The following is a 22,955-nucleotide window of genomic DNA, read 5'->3' as shown; positions in this document are numbered from 1 at the left end:
CTTGAAAAGTCAGGGAAATTGGTTTGTTTTTCAAGGTCAGGGAATTGTCAGGGAATTTTAAAATTTGGTCAGTGAAAAATGAAAATCCTGGAAAGTCAGGGAAAAGTCGGGGAAAAATGATTTCAAAGCTCGAAGAAGTGAATCATTTTAAACTTTTGTGGCATTGGCAGTCTTCAAGCATTAAATTTAAGTAATTAAAAATAAAGTTTAATGATGTAATACTGTATTATGCATTTAATTTGTTTAAAACCCCAATTTTTAGCTCAACTATTCGAAGAATAAGTAGAGCTATCCTACTCACCACGGCGTCGGCGTCGGCGTCACACCTTAGTTAAGTTTTTCGTACCAGTCCACATTTTGACAAAGTCTTTTGAGATAAAGCTTTGAAACTTTCCACACTTGTTTACCATCATCATGGCCAGTTATAGGCAAGAGCACATAACTCCATCAAGGATTTTGGCTGAATTATGGCCCCTTTTGACTTAGAAATCATGGTTAAGTTTTTCGTACCAGTTCATATTTTGACAAAGTCTTTTAAGATAAAGCTTTGAAACTTTCAACACTTGTTTACCATCACCATGGCCAGTTATAGGCAAGAGTACATAACTCCATCAGGGATTTTGGCTGAATTATGGCCCCTTTCAACTTAGAAATCTTGGTTAAGTTTTTCGTACCAGTTCATATTTAGACAAAGTCTTTTAAGATAAAGCTTTGAAAATTTCAACACTTGTTTACCATCACCATGGCCAGTTATAGGCAAGAGTACGTAACTCCATCAGGGATTTTGGCTGAATTATGGCCCCTTTCGACTTAGAAATCTTGGTTAAGTTTTTCGTACCAGTTCATATTTAGACAAAGTCTTTTGAGATAAAGCTTTGAAACTTTCAACACTTGTTAACCATCACCATGTCCAGTTATACGCAAGAGCACATAACTCCATCAAGGATTTTGGCTGAATTATGGCCCTTTTTGACTTAGAAATCTGGGTTAATATTTCGTACCAGTTCATATTTTGACAAAGTCTTTTGAGATAAAGCTTTGAAACTTTCAACACCTGTTTACCATCACCATGTTCAGTTATAGGCAAGAGTACATAACTCCATCAAAGATTTTGGCTGAATTATGGCCCCTTTTGACTTAGAAATCTTGGTTAAGTTTTTCGTACCAGTTCATATTTTTTGTAAAGTGTTATGACATATGGCTTTTAAACTTTTATCACTTGTTTAGTATAATAGTCTCTATCTGTAGGAAAGAGAACATAACTCTGTAATCTATTTTGGCGGAATTATGGCCCTTTTTAGCTCGACTATTCGAAGAATAAGTAGAGCTATCCTACTCACCACGGCGTCGGTGTCGGCGTCGGCGTCGGCGTCACACCCTGGTTAAGTTTTTCGTACCAGTCCACATTTTGACAAAGTCTTTTGAGATAAAGCTTTGAAACTTTCAACACTTGTTTACCATCACCATGTCCAGTTATAGGCAAGAGTGCATAAATATGTCAAGCATTTTGACTGAATTATGGCCCCTTTTGACTTACCAGTTCATATTTTGATAAAGTCTTTTGAGATAAAGCTTTGAAACTTTCAACACTTGTTTACCATCACCATGTCCAGTTGTAGGCAAGAGTACATAACTCCATCAAGCATTTTGATTGAATTATGGCCCCTTTTTGTCTTAGAAATCTTGTTTAAGTTTTTCGTACCAGTCCACATTTTGATAAAGTCTTTTGAGATAAAGCTTTGAAACATTTAACACTTGTTTACCATCACAATGTCCAGTTGTAGGCAAGAGTACATAACTCCATCAAGCATTAATTTTGACTGAATATGGCCCCTTTTGACTTAGAAATCTTGGTTAGGTTCTACGTACCAGTTTATATTTTGTGTAAAGTGTTTGACATATGGCTTTGAAACTTTTATATCTTGTTCAGTATAATAGTCTCGATCAATAGGCAAGAGTACGTAACTCTCTCATCTTTTTTGGCTGAATTATGGCCCTTTTTGAACTTGGAAATTGGTTCTGTTTTGTATATGTCCATGTTTTGTCAAGACTATTTGACATATGGCTTTTAAACTTTAAACACTTGTTTATCATTATGATTTCCATCTGTAGGCAAGAGTACAGAACTCTGACAACTATTTGGCTGAATTGTGGCCCTTTTTGGACTTTGAAATTTGTTCAGTTTTTTAGCTCACCTGTCACTTTTGTGATCGCGCGGTGTCCGTCGTCCGTCCGTGCGTGCGTGCGTGCGTCCATAAACTTTAGCTTGTGACCACTCTAGAGGTCACATTTTTTGTGGGATCTTTATGAAAGTTGGTCAGAATGTTCATCTTGATGATATCTAGGCCAAGTTCGAAACTGGGTCACGTGCCATCAAAAACTAGGTCAGTAGGTCTAAAAATAGAAAAACCTTGTGACCTCTCTAGAGGCCATATATTTCACAAGATCTTCATGAAAATTGGTCAGAACATTCACCTTGATGATATCTAGGTCAAGTTCGAAACTGGGTCACGTGCCATCAAAAACTAGGTCAGTAGGTCTAAAAATAGAAAAACCTTGTGACCTCTCTAGAGGCCATATATTTCACAAGATCTTCATGAAAATTGGTCAGAACATTCACCTTGATGATATCTAGGTCAAGTTCGAAACTGGGTCACGTGCCATCAAAAACTAGGTCAGTAGGTCAAATAATAGAAAAACCTTGTGACCTCTCTAAAGGCCATATTTTTCATGGGACCTGTATGAAAGTTGGTCTGAATGTTCATCTTGATGATATCTAGGTCAAGTTCGAAACTGGGTCACGTGCGGTCAAAAACTAGGTCAGTAGGTCTAAAAATAGAAAAACCTTGTGACCTCTCTAGAGGCCATATATTTCATGAGATCTTCATGAAAATTGGTCAGAATGTTCACCATGATGATATCTAGGTCAAATTCGAAATTGGGTCACATGCCTTCAAAAACTAGGTCAGTAGGTCAAATAATAGAAAAACCTTGTGACCTCTCTAGAGACCATATTTTTCATGAGATCATCATGAAAATTGGTCTGAATGTTCACCTTGATGATATCTAGGTCAAGTTCGAAAGTGGGTCATGTGCCATCTAAAACTAGGTCAGTAGGTCAAATAATAGAAAAACCTTGTGACCTCACTAAAGGCCATATTTTTCATGGGATCTGTATGAAATTTGGTCAGAATGTTCATCTTTATGATATCTAGGTCAAGTTCGAAACAGGGTCATATGTGGTCAAAAACTAGGTCAGTAGGTCTAAAAATAGAAAAACCTTGTGACCTCTCTAGAGGACAGACTTGTGAATGGATCTCCATAAAATTTGGTCAGAATGTTCAGCTTGATGATATCTAGGTCAAGTTCGAAAGTGGGTCACGTGCCTTCAAAAAGTAGGTCAGTAGGTCAAATAATGAAAAAACATTGTGACCCATGGGATCTGTATGAAAATTGGTCTGAATATTTATCTTGATGATATCTAGGTCAAGTTTGAAACTGGGTCAACTGCGATCAAAAACTAGGTCAGTAGGTCTTGAAATAGAAAAACCTTGTGACCTCTCTAGAGGCCATACCCTTGAATGGATCTTCATGAAAATTGGTCAGAATGTTCACCTTGATGATATCTAGGTCAGTTTAGAAACTGGGTCACGTGCCTTAAAAAACTAGGTCAGTAGGTCAAATAATAAAAAAACCTTGTGACCTCTCTAGAGGCCATACTTTTCATGGGATCTGTATGAAAGTTGGTCTGAATGTTCATCTTGATGATATCTAGGTCAAGTTTGAAACTGGATCAACTGCGGTCAAAAACTAGGTCAGTAGGTCTAAAATTAGAAAAATCTTTTGACCTCTCTAGAGGCCATATTTTTCAATGTATCTTCATGAAAATTGATCTTAATATTCACCTTGATGATATCTAGGTCAGTTTCGAAACTGGGTCACGTGCGGTCAAAAACTAGGCCAGTAGGTCTAAAAATAGAAAAACCTTGTGATCTCTCTAGAGGCCATATTTTTCATGAGATCTTCATGAAAATTAGTGAGAATGTTCACCTTGATGATATCTAGGTAAATTTCAAAACAGGGTCACGTACCGTCGAAAACTAGGTCAATAGGTCAGATAATAGAAAAACCTTGTGACCTCTCTAGAGACCATATTTTTCAATGGATCTTCATGAAAATTGGACAGAATTTTTATCTTGATAATATCTAGGTCAAGTTCAAAACTGGGTTACATGAGCTCAAAAACTAGGTCACTATGTCAAATAGTAGAAAAAACGATGTCATACTCAAAACTGGGTCATGTGGGAAGAGGTGAGCGATTCAGGACCATCATGGTCCACTTGTTTTAACAAGTCAGCGTTTTGTCAAAACTATTTGAACTGTGGCTTTGAAACTTTTAACACTAGTTTATCAACATGATTTCCATCTGTAGGCAAGAGTACAACTCTGTCAACTATTTTGACTGAATTGTGGCCCTTTTTGGACTTGGAAATTAGTTAAACTTTTCATATAAGTCCATGTTTTGCCTAACATATAACTTAACATATTTGCCATCATGGTCACACATTGCCATTTAGTGCAAGACTAATCGAAATCAACAAATACAGGAACATTTTTTGTTTAATCCATTGTTTTGTTTAGTCTGAAAATCTATGGAAATATTTTGACCCCATTCTTCAATCAATTCTTCGAATAGTCGAGTGCGCTGTCATCCGACAGCTCTTGTTGGACTTTGAAATTGGTTCTGTTTTCATACAAGTCCTGTTTTGTCAAAACTATTTGACATATGGCTTTTAAACTTTGAACACTTGTTTATCATTATGATTTCCATCTGTAGGCAAGAGTACATAACTATTTTGGCTGAATTATGGCCCTTTTTGGACTTTGAAATTGGCTCATATATTGCCATTTAGTGCAAGACTTATCGAAATCAAAGTAATACAGGAACATTGTTTGTCTAATCTATTTATTTCTTTTGTCTGAATATCCGTGGAAATATTTTGACCCCATTCTTCAATCAATTCTTCGAATAGTCGAGCGCGCTGTCATCAGACAGCTCTTGTTCTTTAAACACTGATTTTGCTTGAAGACTGAAAGGCTTTGCAACCCTTGCCTCCAGAGCTAACTAACATTTTTTTGTTATTTTGTAGGAAAGTGACACATGAAGAGAGCCTACAACTAATATTATTCTAATACACTTTTTTTTGTTGTAGGTACTCCAGGTGTTTTCTGTTTGTTAAATAATATCATAACATACACATCTAAGTACATTGTTGATGGCATGTATTATAAGCAAGTTACTATTTCAGGCACTACCCTACTAGCATGACAAACTAACCAACTAACCTTGTCATTATCAATGCTTTATTGTTATGCCACTAGGAAACTATTGAGAGATCTTGGGTTTTGAGAGAGATGTTTTGCCAATAGGATTCCAATAGTCTTGCTACTACAGTATTAGTCATGATGCTTTATTGTTTTTGCCACAGTGACTAGGACACTGTATATTAAGAGATCTTGGATTTTGAGAGTGATGCTTTGTCAATATAATTCCAATGGTCTTGCTATTAGTCATGGTGTTTTATTGTTTTTGCCTCTAGGAAACTGTATAACAGATCTTGGATTTTTGAGAATGATATTTTGCTAATACTAGCAGGGTTCCAATGGTCTTGTTATTAACCATACTTTATTGTTTTTACTATGAGGAAAGTGTACCTTAAAAGATATTAGATTTTTGATAGTTACATGTCTTGCAAAGATGCTTTTGATATGTATCTCTTAATAATTAGGTTTCACTGACCAATAGTCACAATTATGTTTCATTGACTTGACCACCAAACAGTCATACAAGAAAGAAAACCATGTTTATTATGCCCCCCTTTGAAAAAGGAGGGGTATATTGTTTTGCAGATGTCGGTCGGTCGGTCGGTCGGAATGTAGACCTATCCGTTTCCGGATGATAACTCAAGAACGCTTGGGCTTAGGATCATGAAAGTTGATAGGGAGGTTGGTCATCACCAGCAGATGACCCCTATTGATTTTGAGGTCTGTATGTCAAAGGTCAAGGTCACAGTGACCCTGAATAGTAAAACGGTTTCCGGATGATAACTCAAGAACACTTGGGCCTAGGATCATGAAAGTTAATAGGGAGGTTGGTAATGACCAGCAGATGACCCCTATTGATTTTGAGGTCAGTATGTTAAAGGTCAAGGTCACAGTGACCCTGAACAGTAAAACAGTTTCCGGATGATAACTCAAGAACGCTTAGGCCTAGGGTCACGAAAGTTGATAGGGAGGTTGGTCATGACCAGCAGGTGACCCCTATTGACTTTGAGGTCAGTATGTGAAAGGTCAAGGTCATAGTGACCAGGAACAGTAAAATGGTTTCCAGGCAATAACTCAAGAATGCTTGGGCCTAGTGTCAGGAAAATTGATAGTTAGGTTGGCCATGACCAGCAGATGACCACTATTGATTTTGAGGTCATTAGGTCAAAGGTCAAGGTCACATTGGCCAGGAACAGTTAAACGGTTTCTGATCTTCTTGTCCAAAACCATAGGGCCTAGGGCTTTGATATGTAGCAAAATCTAGTGGTCTTCTAGCAAGATTGTTCAGATTATTTCCCTGGGGTCAAATGTGGCCCCACCCCTAGGGTCACATGGTTTATATAGACTTATATAGGAAAAAACTTCGAAAAACCTCTTGTCCAAAACCACAGGGCCTAGCGCTTTGATATTTTGTATATGACATTATCTTGTGATCCTCTACTAAGATTATTCAAATTATTCCCCTAGGGTCAAATATGGCTCCGCCCAGGGGGTCACATGGTTTACATTTACTTATATAGGGAAAAACTTTGAAAATCTTCTTGTCCAAACCACAAAGTCTATGGCTTTGGTATTTTGTAATGTAGCATCATTTAGTGGTTCTCTACCAAGTTTGTTCAAGTTATCCCTTTCGGGTCAAATATGGCCCTGCCTCAGAGGTCAAATGGTTCATATAGACTTATATAGGGAAAAACTTAGAATCTTCATGTTCATAACTTACATCATTCCAATTTGGACCACATGTATAGTTTTGAGTGGCAAGATGAACCTTGACATGAGTTGACCTTGATCTTGACCTAGTGACCTACTTTCACATTTCTGTACCTACACCCTTCAAATTTGGACCACATGCATAGGTTTGTGTACTGAAAAGAACTTTGACCTTGTTATTGACCTAGTGACCTACTTTCACATTTTTGAAGGTACAGGCTTCAAATTTGGACCACATGCATAGTTATTTGTTCCAAAATAAAGTTTGACCTTGATTTTGACCTAGTGACCTACTTTCACATTTCTCAAGCTACAGCCTTCAAATTTAAACCACAAGCGTAGTTTTGTGTACTGAAATGAACTTTGATCTTGAGATTGACCTAGTGACCTACTTTCACATTTCTCAAGCTACAGCCTTCAAATTTGAACCACATGCATAGTTTTGTGTACCGAAATGAACTTTGATCTTGAGATTGACCTAGTGACCTACTTTCACATTTTTGAAGGTACAGGCTTCAAATTTGGACTGCATGCATATTTTTGTGTTCTGAATTGAAATTTTACATTGATTTTTATCTATTACCTATTTTCACATTTCTCAAGCTACAGCTTCCAAATTTGAAGCACATGCATAGTTCTGTCTACCGAAATGAACTTTACCTTGAAATTGATCTAGTGACCTGCTTTCACATTTCTCAAGCCACCGCTTTCAAATTTGGACCACATACACATTGTTTTGTACCTAAATGAAATTTGACCTTGATTTTGACCTTGAGCTAGTCTTGAAATTTGGAACATTCAAAAATGGCTCAGTGGATGGCGCCAAGATCAATCTGTAATCTCTTGTTAGGTTAATAGGTTAAAGGTCAAGGTCAGATTAAACCAGAATGGTAAAACTTTTGTTTACAGTGAGCATATAATTTCTGTTCCTTATGCAATTACTGAATGCATCAAGGGGGGCATTACGTGTTCGACGAGCTCTTGTTATCATTGTGTTTGATGTTTATGTTTAATATATTGGAAAATAAATACAAAACATTTGGAAAAAATATAATGGGAAGATTGGACGGCTATAGGGGAGGTCAGGAGGCCATTTAAATGTTTGGCAGTTTTGGTCAGTGAAAAACATGAATTGGTCAGGGAAAAGTCAGGGAAAAGTCAGGGAATTTTATTCACCCAGAGTGCTGGCAACCCTCAAAAAGCGCCAAAATGACGTCTGCTGGATTAACTATTAACTTTACTAGTTTTAACAAGTGATGTTAAATAACAAATTAATTTAAGAATCAACATTTAAATGATTCTTACAGTGCCCTCCATGAAATGTCTTAATTTCATCACTTTTCACCTGTATTAAAGATACTTGTATACCCTTCAACAATGTGTTCATAATTTTCAATATTTTAAAGCTTAACAGCTTGTATAAATTACAAACAATTATTAAAGTACCTGTATAATGTTCATTCAATGAATTAGAATTCACGTTTATACATATATACATTAATCACTCTGAGCTTCTAACAGACATAACTTCGTAATTGGTCTCACGCAGCTCGAGTTCCTAGATTGAACCTTACATTTACGTATATGCCCATCCTTACCCTCAATGATTTCGGTAAATCTGCCAAGCGGCCACTGCCCTCTCGGTACTTTGTCTTCCACCAGGAGCACCACGTCATTTACTTGTAAGTCACGTGTTTCTCTCAGCCACTTCTGTCGGGTTTGCAGGGTAGGCAAATACTCTTTAATCCACCTCTTCCAGAATGTGTCTGCTAGGTTTTTGGACATGTTCCCGCCAGGCCACCATAGAAAGCGAAGTGCGTCACAGTCCTTCTCACATACATGAACCTGGTGAAACATCACCTCTATATCAGCGGAGATAGCTATTTGTTCCTGTCGAAATCGGGTAAGTACGCCTACGAGGCTGTTCATCATATCGGGACTTTGTAGAAGCTGGCTATTAAGTGAAATATCCTTATATTTTGCGGCACAGTCAAATACAACACGAACCTTTCCGGGTTTATTCACGTTCGTCACAGGATAGTGAGGCAAGTACCATATTCTTTTCGAGTTTGAGCCTTCATTAGTCACTTCTTTGGCATAGTCTTTGTCTATGTAGTTTGTTACTGTCTTGGTGTACATCTTATGTAGCACGTTGTCACGAGAGAGTTTCCTTTTCAGTTGATGAAGGCGCGCATGCGCAAGTGTTAAATTATTCGGCAAACTAGCGTCATCCTGCCGCCCCGGAAGTCCCATTTCGTAGTGACCATCAACAAATAATAGTGTAGAATCCATTAGACCCAGTGCCCTCTTGTCTTCTGCTGACATGGAATCTTTCTGGTAATGGGATGTGTCGCTGAAGTCGGACGTCCACATACGCTCAAGTTGTTGTTGTAGTATTACGTCACTGGACTGGCCAAAATGAATGTTCACCGGTTCTCTTACATTTGCTGCTCTTTTCTGTTCAGTGCTGGTCCGAGGGATTGGTCCACGCACTGCCCACCCAAGTCGCGTTCTCACTGCGTACGGCTCACAATCACTTCAGGTGCGCACCTCCAATGGAATATGGGCTTCCGGTGTATCCGTACCAATTAGTAACATGACTTCATTGATGTTAACCACTGGAATCTTTATGTCCGACAAGTAGGGTATATGTCGAATATCGCTAGCGGTGGCAGCAGAACGCTTTGATATAGGCAACTGCTTCATCGTCCAAACATTGTTGAGCTTAACTTCATCGTCGCCGGGAATAGGACTCACGGTTAAATCAACTTCCTGTCCCTGTGTAGTACTATCAGCGGAGTTGACAGTCGATATCTTGAATGTGACGGGTTTGCTAGGTACATTCAACTTCCGGATTAGTCTTTCATCACACAGAGTCTTGTCAGCACCATCATCGAGCAGGGCGTAGGTATGACAGAAGTTACCATCCCCACCCTTAACAGACACTGGTATAATCCCCAGACATGTTTTAAGAAAGGAGCCATTTGTGGCTGCGCAATTTACTGATTGTTGCGTAACAGGCGTTTCATTACTTACTGGAACCCAGATTTGTAACAATGTATGATGTTTCTTTGTACAACCAGATACAGTACATAATTTCTGTTTCCTACATTTGCTAGACATATGATTGCGTTTAAGGCAATTAAAACACAGTTTATACCTCAGAACATGTTTCTTTCTATCCAATAAAGACATATTTATAAACTTATGACATGATGCTATGTCTATACATGAACCAAAACAACCAGAACATTTTCTTTCGAACTTTGGCTTTTCATTTTCAGTACATGTGGACAAAGTAGTCACTCTATCTTTTACAACATTTCCAGGCAGAATATGTGGCTGCTTAGTACCTTTATACTGCACATTTTCTTTAACAATATCAATACCATACACTGAACTAGCCACACGTGACCTCTCGTCAATGAACCTTGTCAAATCAGAGAAACTTGGTTCTCTCCCAGACTCATAGATGGAGTGAGCGATATCAGCCCATTTGGTTCTCAAATGCATAGGCAGACGACGGACAAGTCGCCTCAAATTTTCTGAGTTATCTATATCAGAGACAAAACCTATTTGGGATAGAGTCATTTGACATCTTTGCATATCTAACGCTAACATAGACAGTGCGTCACCATAACGAGATTGTAAAATTTCTTTAGCTCGTTTGTATCCATCATCAGAACTTAACAATACACAATCCTCAATACAGGATTTAGCCTCACCAGAACAATATTGTATCAAGTAACTCAATTTAAGTCTATTGTCACTTACTTTTGACTCCACATATGTCTCGAAATTCTTTATAAACTTTGTATAATCTATTACCGAACCATTAAATGTTAGTAACTCAGGCTTAGGTAAGTTAAACCCTTCTTGTAAAATGGATGCCAGTCTCTCAAACTCTGAACCATTGCTGTGACTGGAACCTGATTGTATAGGAATGCCCGTCTTACCATTTACTCTGGAAGAATTTCCTTGAACCGTCGCCATAACAATCGGATCAACACCTGAACCGGAAGTAGAGTTTTCGCCATCCAAGATATTCTCATTTGATTCCGTTGCGCCGCCGGAAGTCGGAATATTCGCGTCACATCCGCTCATTATATGCGTCTGTTCAGTAGCAAGCGCATTTCCGGAAGTTTCAATCAGAACGTCCGTAAATACTGACTCCTCGATTTTAGCCTCTTCCAACTCGCTCTCCTGTTCTAACAGTTCGCGTTGGTTCTCAAGTTCCTTTTGTTTATGTTCTAAATTCTGTTTTTCTCTTAAAGTTTTTAAACGATGTTCTGCAACAAGCCTCTTAGCTCTAGCACTTTGTAACATTGAACGTGCCGACCGTACAGAACTGGCACTAGAGCGCACAGATCTGTTGTCGTCTGCCGTTGTCGTCTGCAACTGTTTAAGCCATTCCGTATAATGTTCCTTGCATTCAATAAAATTATTCATTTGGCTTGTGAAAGTACTTTCTAAAGAACCCACCGTATCTGTATCTTCACTAGGGCTGTCATTGATTGGGTCTTAGGCGTATCGACGATACCGATATATCAGAAGACAAATATCGACGATACATCGATATATTGATTATTAAGTTAGATTAACGACCTATTTGTTCATATAATACTGTATACCTTCCTGTAAATGCTATTTTAAGTTTTATTGCCGACTTTCCATATTTCTGTTTGATTGTGTTGTATTTGTATTTATGAAATAAAAGAAATACATAAAAATTAATAACATCTTTAATTTGCCTTCACTCCTTTTTTGCATTCATCCAAATTTACAACTTTGTGAACTTAAGTTGTTTTTTAGGGTCTGAGTGTTTATTTGGGCAGTTTTTTCTCCCTGTAAAATATCGATTTTTGAAAATGGGAATCGATAATCGATCGACAAAAAAAAATCGTTGATACATCGATATCGTTTCTATCGATGACAGCCCTAATCTTCACACAGATCTAGACACTGGATTTGTGCCGATTTAAATAGTTCGTATCTTTCACATAAACGGTCGTAGATTTCTATCACCTTTTCTGCATTTTCATAAGATACCATTTGTTTTTCAAGTTCTTTGTAAAGTCTGGTTAACTGTGAAAGATGCGCAGTACACGACTTTCTAGCTGCTGTGAAATTTGTCTGTTCCATTGTAATTTCAATATGCTATAATGCAGTTCTATAATACACTCACTAACCTCTTAATATAACTTCCCAAGACTCTAATCCTCACAGTCACGAATATGTAACTTCACAGTGACGAATCTGTAATTTGACAGTGACGAATCTGTAACTTCACAGAGACGAATCTGTAACTTCACAGTGACGAATCTGTAACTTCTAGTCCATCCATCATGATGACAGCCAGTCAAGAATTGTTAAGGGTTTCGGATAAACAGAACTAGACGAGTAGATGCGCTCTTCTATATATTTATTTTCTACGCTCGCTCACATGTATTGGAATTTCATGCTATGAGCATAGAAAATAAATATATAGAAGAGCGCATCTACTCGTCTAGTTCTGTTTATCCGAAACCCTTAACAACCCCTATTGATTTTAAGATCAGTAGTTCAAAGGTCAAGGTCACAGTGACCCAGAACAATTAAACGGTATCTGGATGATTACTCAAGAACGCTTGTGTCTAGGATCATTAAAGTTGACGGGAGGTTGGTCGTGACCAGCAGATGACACCTGTTTTGATTTTGAGGTCAATATGTCAAAGATCAAGGTCACATTGACCCAGAACAGTAGAACTTTTGTGTACAATGACCAAATAATTTCTGTTCCTTGTGCAATTACTGAATGCATCGGGAGTGGGGTGGGCATTTCGTGTTCTACGAGCTCTTGTTTTAATGTGTTGATTTCCTCACATATCCCACATAACATAATCCAAATGCAAAATTAAATCTATAAATGATTTTACGGACAATTATAAAGTTTTTTGTTCTCATAACTTGCTTACAATTTACTGTATGGTCTGTCAAACCACATGTGTGCGGTGGACTGACGGTGATAAATAAGATTTTGAAAATACTTTAAAACAGCACATTATATGATATGTTCATGTAGAAGGCACACACAAGTACAAAAATGTACCGCAGTGTATATCCTATTATGTCTTATTAATCTTTATAAAGATGATGAACAAGAAAGAAAAATCAAGGAGAATCAAACTGAAATCGACGAATTCATCGGAGAAATCATTGCACTGTTTAATATGAGTAACATAGAGGAGGAATTACACCCAGTCATACAAGGATATGGGGAGACTGCAGACATTGATGATGAGGTAATCAACTTATTCAAGCATACACTTTCTGAAGAAGAATTTTCTGAAAGTCGATACATTTCTTCTTACATACTCGATACATTTGTGCCTTGAATGTCCTATTGCTCTATACTTTGTTATGCTTTTAAAAATCATTAATGTAACATTCCAACCAACAGTCCCAAGGCTGAAGGGTCATAGATGTGAGATTTTACAGTCTTGTATTTTAAATTAGCTAGTCTAAGAATTTGTGTACATTTTAATATGAAACAGTAGGAGATACCGTGGTACAAGTCCTTGCGAAAGTGCAGATTAGTCCACCCTATAAGAAATTTATTAGTATTTAGTTTGCATATTTTCAAGGTGTATTTTCAAAAAGTTCTTTTATTAGTCCCCTACCGGTGGAGCACCGGATGGGATTAGAATTTATAGTAATGCTCTCCGTCCGTCTGTCCATCCACTAATCTACATTCTGCGATATCTTAAAAAGTATTCGAGCTAGGTTCATAAAACTTGTTATGTGTATAGAGGGCAGTACATGTATGTACATTATGCAAGTACATGACATATGCTTGTAGGTCAAAGGTCAAGCTCACCATTGAAGGTCCAGTAAAAATAAAATTGTTTTTGCTTCATAACTTTTATATACATGGATGGATTGTCTTAGTGCCACACACAAACTTTCCCCATTATGAGACAATATGTCAATGCACTACTAAATCATTTTCAGAATGTTTTGTCTTCATAAAATCTAGGTCAAGCTCAAAACTTGATTACCCGAGGTCTTAACCTAGGTCTACATGTTGAATTATAGAAAAAACCTTGTTAACACTATAGAGGCCACATTTTTTAGCTCGACTATTCAAAGAATAGTCTAGCTATTCTACTCACCCTGGCGTCGGCGTCGGCATCGCACCTTGGTTAAGTTTTTGCATGCAAGTACATACAGCTATCATTTAAAGGCATATAGCTTTGAAACTTATTTCTTCTTTTTCTAGGTCAACTACCAACCTCACTGGGTCAAGTTCCATAAATATAACATGTATTTTGAGTAAATTATGCCCCCTTTTGGACTTAGAAAATTCTGGTTAAAGTTTTACATGCAAGTTACTATCTCCAAAACTAATGCAGATATTGAATTGAAACTTCACATGTGTCTTCGAGGTTATAAAACTAGTCAAGTTTTCAATCAATATTTATAATCAACATGTGAAATTTTGTTTCCTCTCCCGTTCCATTCTTATTTTTTTTTTTAAATGTTCAAACCTTCAACATGTTAAGTTGTGACTGCACAAACCTTGCCCTCAGCCATGTTCAAGATATCTTACCTGTGTTCTCTTAAGGACATCTGATCTTTTAAGTTCAAATGTACATGTAAAACAGCAACACCTGGTGCCAAACCACTCAAAGACAATATTTCATTCCAGTTAAACTTCAAGCTCACATTTCAATTAACTGCATTTAATTTTAAAAGCTAACCTTATTACAGTAAGCATATCCCATTCAAAATAAATTCTTTATTCAGGATCAAAGTATCATACATTTATTATGTACTCTTTAATTAAACATTTGTTTTCTGTTAAATTGATTTTGACTAATGAAATTATTTGCTTCTTATTAACATCCTTAACTTTTTGCCGGATATATCTTTTTGCCATTCCTCACCACAAACCCTTTCGGCGGGGGATACCAATTCATCGAATTTGCTTGTTCTTTTTCTAGGTCAGTTACCAACCTCACTGGGTCAAGTTCCATAACTCTTAACATGTATTTTGAGCAAATTATGCCCCCTTTTGGACTTAGAAAAATCTGGTTAAAGTTTTACATGCAAGTAACTATCTCCAAAAGTAATGCAGATATGGAATTGAAACTTAACATGTTTCCTCGGGGTTATAAAACTAGTTGATAGCATCAAGTCCCATAACTCTGATGTGCATTTTGGTCAAATTATGTCGCGTTTCGAACTTAAAACTCTTTCGATATTTAACATTTTGGGTAATAATTTCCTGCTTCTGTGACAATATTTCGAATAGTCGAGCTTGGCTGTCTTACAGACAGCTCTTGTTTACTTGATTTTCATAAAACTGTGTCAGAATGTTTGTCAGATAGTATGAAATCTAGGCCAAATTTGAAACTGGACCATCTAGGTCAAAACCTAGGCAACAGGTCAAATCATTATTAAGAAAGACATTGTTTTCACTCAAAAGGCCATATTTTCTACTTTGTATGAGTGTTTGTACGTTTAGAAATTAGGATAGATTTGTATTAAAGAACTTCAGACAGTAACACTTAAAAGGACACTTTTTCAAATTGATCATCATTAGGATGGCAACGAATAGCAATTTTGGTATTCGAATATTCGGTCAACCTTCCGAACGAATATTCGAATATTCGGTCATCCAATGATCAACAATTCAACTCAAAATCTTATGAATTTATCGTACCCTTCGCAGCGATCTGCATTAATTCTACTTTCGTTTACACCGGAAGTAATTCAGACATTGGCGAATTAAGATTGACTTATCGTTCTCATCGCTTGTTCATCTTTTTGAATATACAATGTTAAATATTTGTCATAAATTTGCCTTCATTTACGTATAATTAATAAAGGTTTTACTTAGTTTTACATGGATGTAGCCCTCCCGTAAGTAAGGTTCTTTCAACATATATATTACATGTAGCCGGCTTTCTATCGGATGATCGCGTGCAATACTTTAAAAAGACAGGCGGCATTGCTTGCATTTTGACAGTAGATTCACGTAATAGCATGAACAATATTTTCAATTAAACGAGGTGTAAAATTAAGAATGTGGAGTAGGGGGAGTCTAATAAAAGATATATTTTGCTTAACTTTACCCTTTGTCTGAATATTGAGTAGATTCTACAATTTTTTCCATATGAAACGCATTTATTATCAGGAGGATGATCCGTTTTACATGAAAATAATATTCATCACATTTGACTTGTTTTTAGCTCACCTGTCACAAAGTGACAAGGTGAGCTTTTGTGATCGCGCGGTGTCCGTCGTCCGTCGTCCGTCCGTGCGTCCGTCCGTGCGTCCGTCCGTCCGTCCGTAAACTTTTGCTTGTGACCACTCTAGAGATCACATTTTTCATGAGATCTTTATGAAAGTTGGTCAGAATGTTCATCTTGATGATATCTAGGTCAAGTTCGAAACTGGGTCACATGCCTTCAAAAACTAGGTCAGTAAGTCTAAAAATAGAAAAACCTTGTGACCTCTCTAGAGGCCATATATTTCACAAGATCTTCATGAAAATTGATCAGAATGTTCACCTTGATGATATCTAGGTCAAGTTCGAAACTGGGTCACGTGCCATCAAAAACTAGGTCAGTAGGTCTAAAAATAGAAAAACCTTGTGACCTCTCTAGAGGCCATATATTTCACAAGATCTTCATGAAAGTTGGTCAGAACGTTCACCTTGATGATATCTAGGTCAAGTTTGAAACTGGGTCACGTGCCATCAAAATCTAGGTCAGTAGGTCAAATAATAGAAAAACCTTGTGACCTCTCTAGAGGCCACATATTTCACAAGATCTTCATGAAAATTGGTCAGAACGTTCAGCTTGATGATATCTAGGTCAAGTTTGAAACTGGGTCACATGCCTTCAAAATCTAGGTCAGTAGGTCAAATAATAGAAAAACCTTGTGACCTCTCTAGAGGCCATATTTTTCATGGGATCTGTATGAACGTTGGTCTGAATGTTCATCTTGATGATATCTAGGTCAAGTTCGAAAGTGGGTCACGTGCCTTCAAAAACTAGGTCAGTAGGTCAAATAATAGAAAAACCTTTTGACCTGTCTAAAGGCCATATTTTTCATGGGATATGTATGAAAGTTGGTCTGAATGTTCATCTTGATGATATCTAGGTCAAGTTTGAAACAGGGTCATGTGCGGTCAAAAACTAGGTCAGTAGGTCTAAAAATAGAAAAACCTTGTGACCTCTCTTGAGGCCATACTTGTGAATGGATCTCCACAAAAATTAGTCAGAATGTTCACCTTGATGATATCTAGGTCAGGTTTGAAACTGGGTCACGTGCCTTAAAAAACTAGGTCAGTTAAGCAAATAATAAAAAAACCTTGTGACCTCTTTAGAGGCCATACTTTTCATGGGATCTGTATGAAAGTTGGTCTGAATGTTCATCTTGATGATATCTAGGTCAAGTTTGACACTGGGTCAACTGCGGTCAAAAACTAGGTCAGTAGATCTAAAATTATTAAAATCTTTTGACCTCTCTAGAGGCCATATTTTTCAATGGATCTTCATGAAAATTGATTTGAATGTTCACCTTGATGATATCTAGGTCGATTTCGAAACTGAGTCACGTGCGGTCAGAAACTAGGCCAGTAGGTATAAAAATAGAAAAACCTTGTGACCTCTAGAGGCCATATTTTTCATGAGATATTCATGAAAATTAGTGAGAATGTTCACCTTGATGATATCTAGGTAAAGTTTAAAACAGGGTCACGTACCTTCGAAAACTAGGTCAATAGGTCAAATAATAGAAAAACCTTGTGACCTCTCTAGAGACCATATTTTTCAATGGATCTTCATGAAAATTGGTCAGAATTTTTATCTTGATAATATCTAGGTCAAGTTCAAAACTGGGTCACATGAGCTCAAAAACTAGGTCACTATGTCAAATAATAGAAAAAACGACGTCGTACTCAAAACTGGGTCATGTGGGAAGAGGTGAGCGATTCAGGACCATCATGGTCCTCTTGTTAACACTTTTCGGCATTTTTCTTTACTCAACTACATCTTAAATCGACTTTGATTTAAATCCGAGTCATTATTTCAAGTGCTTTCTGATGATTTTTTTTTACATGCGGTTCGCGCCTATCGAAAACAAAGCGATTTCTAACGGATTTACATCAATTGGGGACCAATAAAATTTCTAAAGGTAAGCAATTAGCGGTACTTGCTACAGGGTACGATGTCATCACCATAGCGATGTGCAATCTCGGCACGCTAATGTACAAAGTGACACGTCTGACAGCGACAGAAGCCATTTTCGCGCGTATATGAAAGCGAATTTTTTAATTAGATAGACGAACATACTGGTTCATTCGTTTAGTTTTTATTTATTTCTTATGATCTTATATTTTTTCCGAATATTCGAATAGTGAAACGGTATTCGAATATTCGTGTCATGACCGAATATTCGAACATTCGAATATTCGTTGCCATCCCTAATCATCATAAATCTTTGTCATAATGTTTGCCTATATGAAATCCGAGTCAGGTTCAAAAGTGTGGTACTTAAGGTAAAAACTATGTCACTGGGTCAAGTCATTCAAAAATTTTGTTAATGATCTACCTGATTTACATATAACATAGAATGTCTTTCTCTATGTTAACTAGGCCAAATTAGAATTACTAGGTTATCTTGGGTAAGAACAATGTCAGGTGACAGATACGAGTATAGTAGATAATGACAAACTGTCAATTCTAACTCAACATGATTCATTTTCCTTTAACTTCAAGACATAAGTGAAAATTATTAAAGCATAAATTTCTTGACTGATTTTTGTATGTATTTTTTTATGCATTTTTCTTGAAATGAGGTAAAAGACATTTTTGTAGACCACATGTAGTGCAGTTGGTTTTGCTTGGTTATAACACACCCAATAGCATTATGATATTGATGAGAAAATGTAATTTTAGAAAAATGCTGAAAATGTAGTAGGTCAGGGACTAAACATTTATGTCTATGAAATATTGGTTTACACACTATATTGATATTGTACATATTATTTTAAATGTTTAATTCAGGTTGCAGAGGGAATTCTCCAGTTTGAAGATTCTATAAGGGGCTTTGGATACCATTTTAATACACTTCATGTAGACATCAAAGAAATAAGACCACAAGATGACGTAATTCAGCAAAATCTAGAGAGAAACATAACAGATTATTTGAAAACGGTTGGAATCACAAACATTAAATTTAATTATGTTTCTCTGACAGAGACACTATTCAAACATGACGGGACCTGATGTAGAGCTAGTAAGACTTTGGAACTTTTGAATGTTTCGATCAAGGATATGTAACGGTGTGTCCTTTATTCATCAAACATTTGCAGCTGAATCTTAGGAAGACGAGTGTATTATATATGTAGATTGAAACATTATATATTATTAAAAGCTAGGTTCTGTTGTGACTAACACCACTGGCGGCAGAGGCTATAATATTGCTGCTGGCCAGATTTATCTACAAGACATTTTCACCGAGTTTAAAGACTCTGAGGGGATTTTTTGCAACCAAATCTTCACAATGACGTCATTTTGGAAAACAACAACTACAGGTGTGGCATTATTTTATTTATTCGTTGAATCAGTTTGCACTCAGTTGAAACAAAGCGTTACTTTACGAAAAGAATACTACTAGTAATCAAAAGAAATAATTAAGAAATGATTTTTTTTCGGAGTTCATGCAAAGTAAGTGACAGAATAGGCTCAGCAAATCCATGAATCACGCTAGCGATTCATGTTTAATTTGCGAATTCTATTCTGTCATTCGTTTAGCATGATTTCCAAAAAAAAAATCATATCTTATATTTACATTTTATTTCTTTTCCATTTGTAAACAAAGTTACATTATAAATTGCACACATTTCGTTGCTTTTAAAATTAAAATCAGCTTCACGGCCATTCTGTTCACCAGACAGAACAACTGAGACATTATTTAAGAAACGTTCTCCCTGACTATATGGGGACGTTATCAAAACAGTGGGCTGATATAATCACTAAGCAGTATTGTTGTAACTTTGGCGCCTTTCCACTTGCAGTTCATTCAAAATGAATGTCATAATTTTCAATTCAAAAGAATAGGGCAATGTAAATATATCAGTGTAAATACTATGGTGGAAATATGTGGTGGGAAAGATTCGGGTTGCTTAAGAAAGCCCTTCTTCACAAATGTGTCCTCAAAATGTGTCCGCAGTAAAGCTCGCATATTCAATTTGATTAAGTTCACTTTTTATTAATAATAAATTCATACAAACTTTTTCAGCGAAAAGTGCTAAACATTTGTTTTATAGATAATTTATCAATATGTACATATTTAGAGCACTCCTATTAGCCTCAATGTGGTTTCAGTACAGAAGTTTTTCGTTAGTTTTAACTTACTGAATGTACAAAGGCATTTGTATTTCATTTACCTTTGATATATAATTATATTAAATCATTACTTATTCATTAAGAAATCTATTACCGGACGGCTAGAAAATCCCCTGAGGATTTGCTTGCCGTCCAGTAACCAGATGGCTAGAACGCAGGCTAAGCGTCTGATTACTGGACTGATAGACACTTCCATATTTGTAGTCGGTTGATATTTGTTGGACTGCACACTTCCATAGTGACTACACGCTTGCATTTGATATTTGTTGTGGGTTACGTTTATGTTTGATATTTGTTGGATTACATGCCTTTTTAGCAACTACACAATTAAGTTTGATCATATTTGTAGCAGCTACACATTTAAATTTGATATTTTTAGCAGATTACATTTGATTGTTGTTGAACATAGGCGAGGCGTATGTTCTCCATGACGATTTGATTACTGGTACAGAATCCAGGAACAATGGCGTACGTCCGTCCAATTTTAGCCCGGACCATACTTTTGACTTGCATGAACCAATCTTGTTTATATTTGGCATGAATGTTTACCTCAATAAGAAGGAGTGTCACGCACAAACCCCATGTTCCTATCTCAAAGGTCAAGGTCATAGTAGGAGGTCAGAGGTCAAATTGAAGTTTGTCCACAGCATTTCTTCTTCAGGCTGAGTGGGATTTTGATATAATTTAGCATGAATGTTCACCATTATGAGACAGAGTGTCATGCACAAGAACCAGGTCCCTAGGTCTAAGGTCAAGGTCACACTTGACAGCTGGCGGACTTGACATTCTGTCCATGGGCATACTTGTTACTAATTTACATGCGGAATGCCTTTAATTCGAGGATGATTTTCGTTTCCAGATGTCAGATCGAGGCTTTAGTCTAAGGTCGTCATGTTGTTCCTTCCATTTAATAAATGTGCAGAATATCCGCCCGCTTAGCTCAGTAGGTAAGAGCGTTGGTCTACGGATCTCGGGGTCGCGAGTTCGATCCTCGGGCGGGGCGTATGTTCTCCGTGACTATTTGATAAACGACATTGTGTCTGAAATCATTAGTCCTCCACCTCTGATTCATGTGGGGAAGTTGGCAGTTACTTGCGGAGAACAGGTTTGTACTGGTACAGAATCCAGGAATACTGGTTAGGTTAACTGCCCGCCGTTACATGACTGAAATACTGTTGAAAAACGGCGTTAAACCCAAAACAAACAAACAAACAAGAATATCTTAATGGTATCAAAACGTTCATCTTGTCTATAAAGTGTATGTATATCTTTGTTTTTCAGGACAAACCAGTATACATATGGAGTCATGCATGTCATGATAAACTCCGTGTACCAAGAAGAGGGAAGATAAATATAGCGAAATACATAAGCGCCAGCTGTCCTTCACCACACAAAAGTGGAGGAACAAGATGCCTGTCACGGAAATTGACGGAATGGCAGAGAAAGGCGACAGTGGTGCTATCATTTGTGTGGATGACTTAGATAACGACAAAGTTCTTTTGATTTCTATGCTAAGATGAAGATGTCAGAAATAATCCTGTAAAAAAAGAACATATAATTATGTCATTTTTGTTAAAGAAAGTTCTAGATCAGCTCTCAGAAGAATTGGACTGTAAATTTGGTTCGGCTTGAATCTGTGTTCACATTTCCAAAAACTACCTATATGGTTAATAGTTTGCATCACAGACATTTCGCGAAAGGCAAAAAGTAATATTTTTGCATGTGGAAAATTTAAACTAGTTAAAAAATTTGATAAATAAATGTTTGCATGTAAAGCAAGAAGATAGAGGTTATTAGTCAACTGCCATACGAATTTAATTTTATTAAGCAGGCAAAAGATATACAAAACAAAGCACTGCTGAGCCTTGCATTGCTGAAGATTAGTCTGATAAATTGAAATTTGTGAAGATAGTTACTTTTACTGTCCCCAATTTTTAGCTCACCTGAGCAGTGCTCAGGGTGAGTGATTTTGATCATGCTGCGTCTGTCGTGCGTGGATGTGTGCGTCCATCCATCGTCAACAGTTGTTTTAAAAGACATCTCCTCCATAACCACTGAATGGATTTTGATGAAACTTGGCATGGATGTTCCTTGGATGGTCCTCTATCAAAGTTGTTCAAACGGTGCCGCTTGGTTGCACACGGGAACTGTCGGAGCTAAATATAGAAAAATCTTCAGACGACATCTCCTCCTAAATCGTTGGTCCGATTTTTAGCTCACCTGTCACAAAGTGACAAAGTGAGCTTTTGTGATCGCGCAGTGTCTGTCGTCCGTGCGTGCGTCCATCCGTAAACTTTTGCTTGTGACCACTCTAGAGGTCACATTTTTCATGGAATCATTATAAAAGTTGGTCAGAATATTCAACTTGATGATATCTAGGTCAGTTTTGAAACTGGGTCACGTGCTGTCCAAAACTAGGTCAGTAGGTCTAAAAATAGAAAAACCTTGTGACCTCTCTAGAGGCCATACTTTTCAATGGATCTTCATGAAAATTAATCAGAATGTTCAACTTGATGATGT

At 37.0% G+C, this 22,955-nt stretch overlaps 1 protein-coding gene and 1 long non-coding RNA gene across 2 annotated transcripts; one reads left to right on the top strand and one right to left on the bottom strand.

Annotated features, from left to right (window-relative positions):
• Positions 1-9,573: 9,573 nt before the first annotated feature.
• Positions 9,574-11,484, bottom strand: LOC128549256 (uncharacterized). Its single transcript, XM_053525790.1, has one exon. The coding sequence runs from the start codon at positions 11,482-11,484 to the stop codon at positions 9,574-9,576; it is 1,911 nt and encodes a 636-aa protein (XP_053381765.1).
• Positions 11,485-12,598: 1,114 nt separating this feature from the next.
• LOC128549501 (uncharacterized) lies at positions 12,599-22,217 on the top strand. Its single transcript, XR_008367764.1, has 3 exons — positions 12,599-13,316; positions 19,092-19,621; positions 21,717-22,217. It is a non-coding gene; the product is annotated as an uncharacterized LOC128549501 (long non-coding RNA).
• The last annotated feature ends 738 nt before the right edge of the window (positions 22,218-22,955 follow it).

The sequence above is a fragment of the Mercenaria mercenaria genome, chromosome 16, assembly GCF_021730395.1.
Source record: "Mercenaria mercenaria strain notata chromosome 16, MADL_Memer_1, whole genome shotgun sequence".
NCBI lineage: Eukaryota > Metazoa > Mollusca > Bivalvia > Venerida > Veneridae > Mercenaria > Mercenaria mercenaria.
This window is presented reverse-complemented; position numbering and strand designations above follow the sequence as displayed.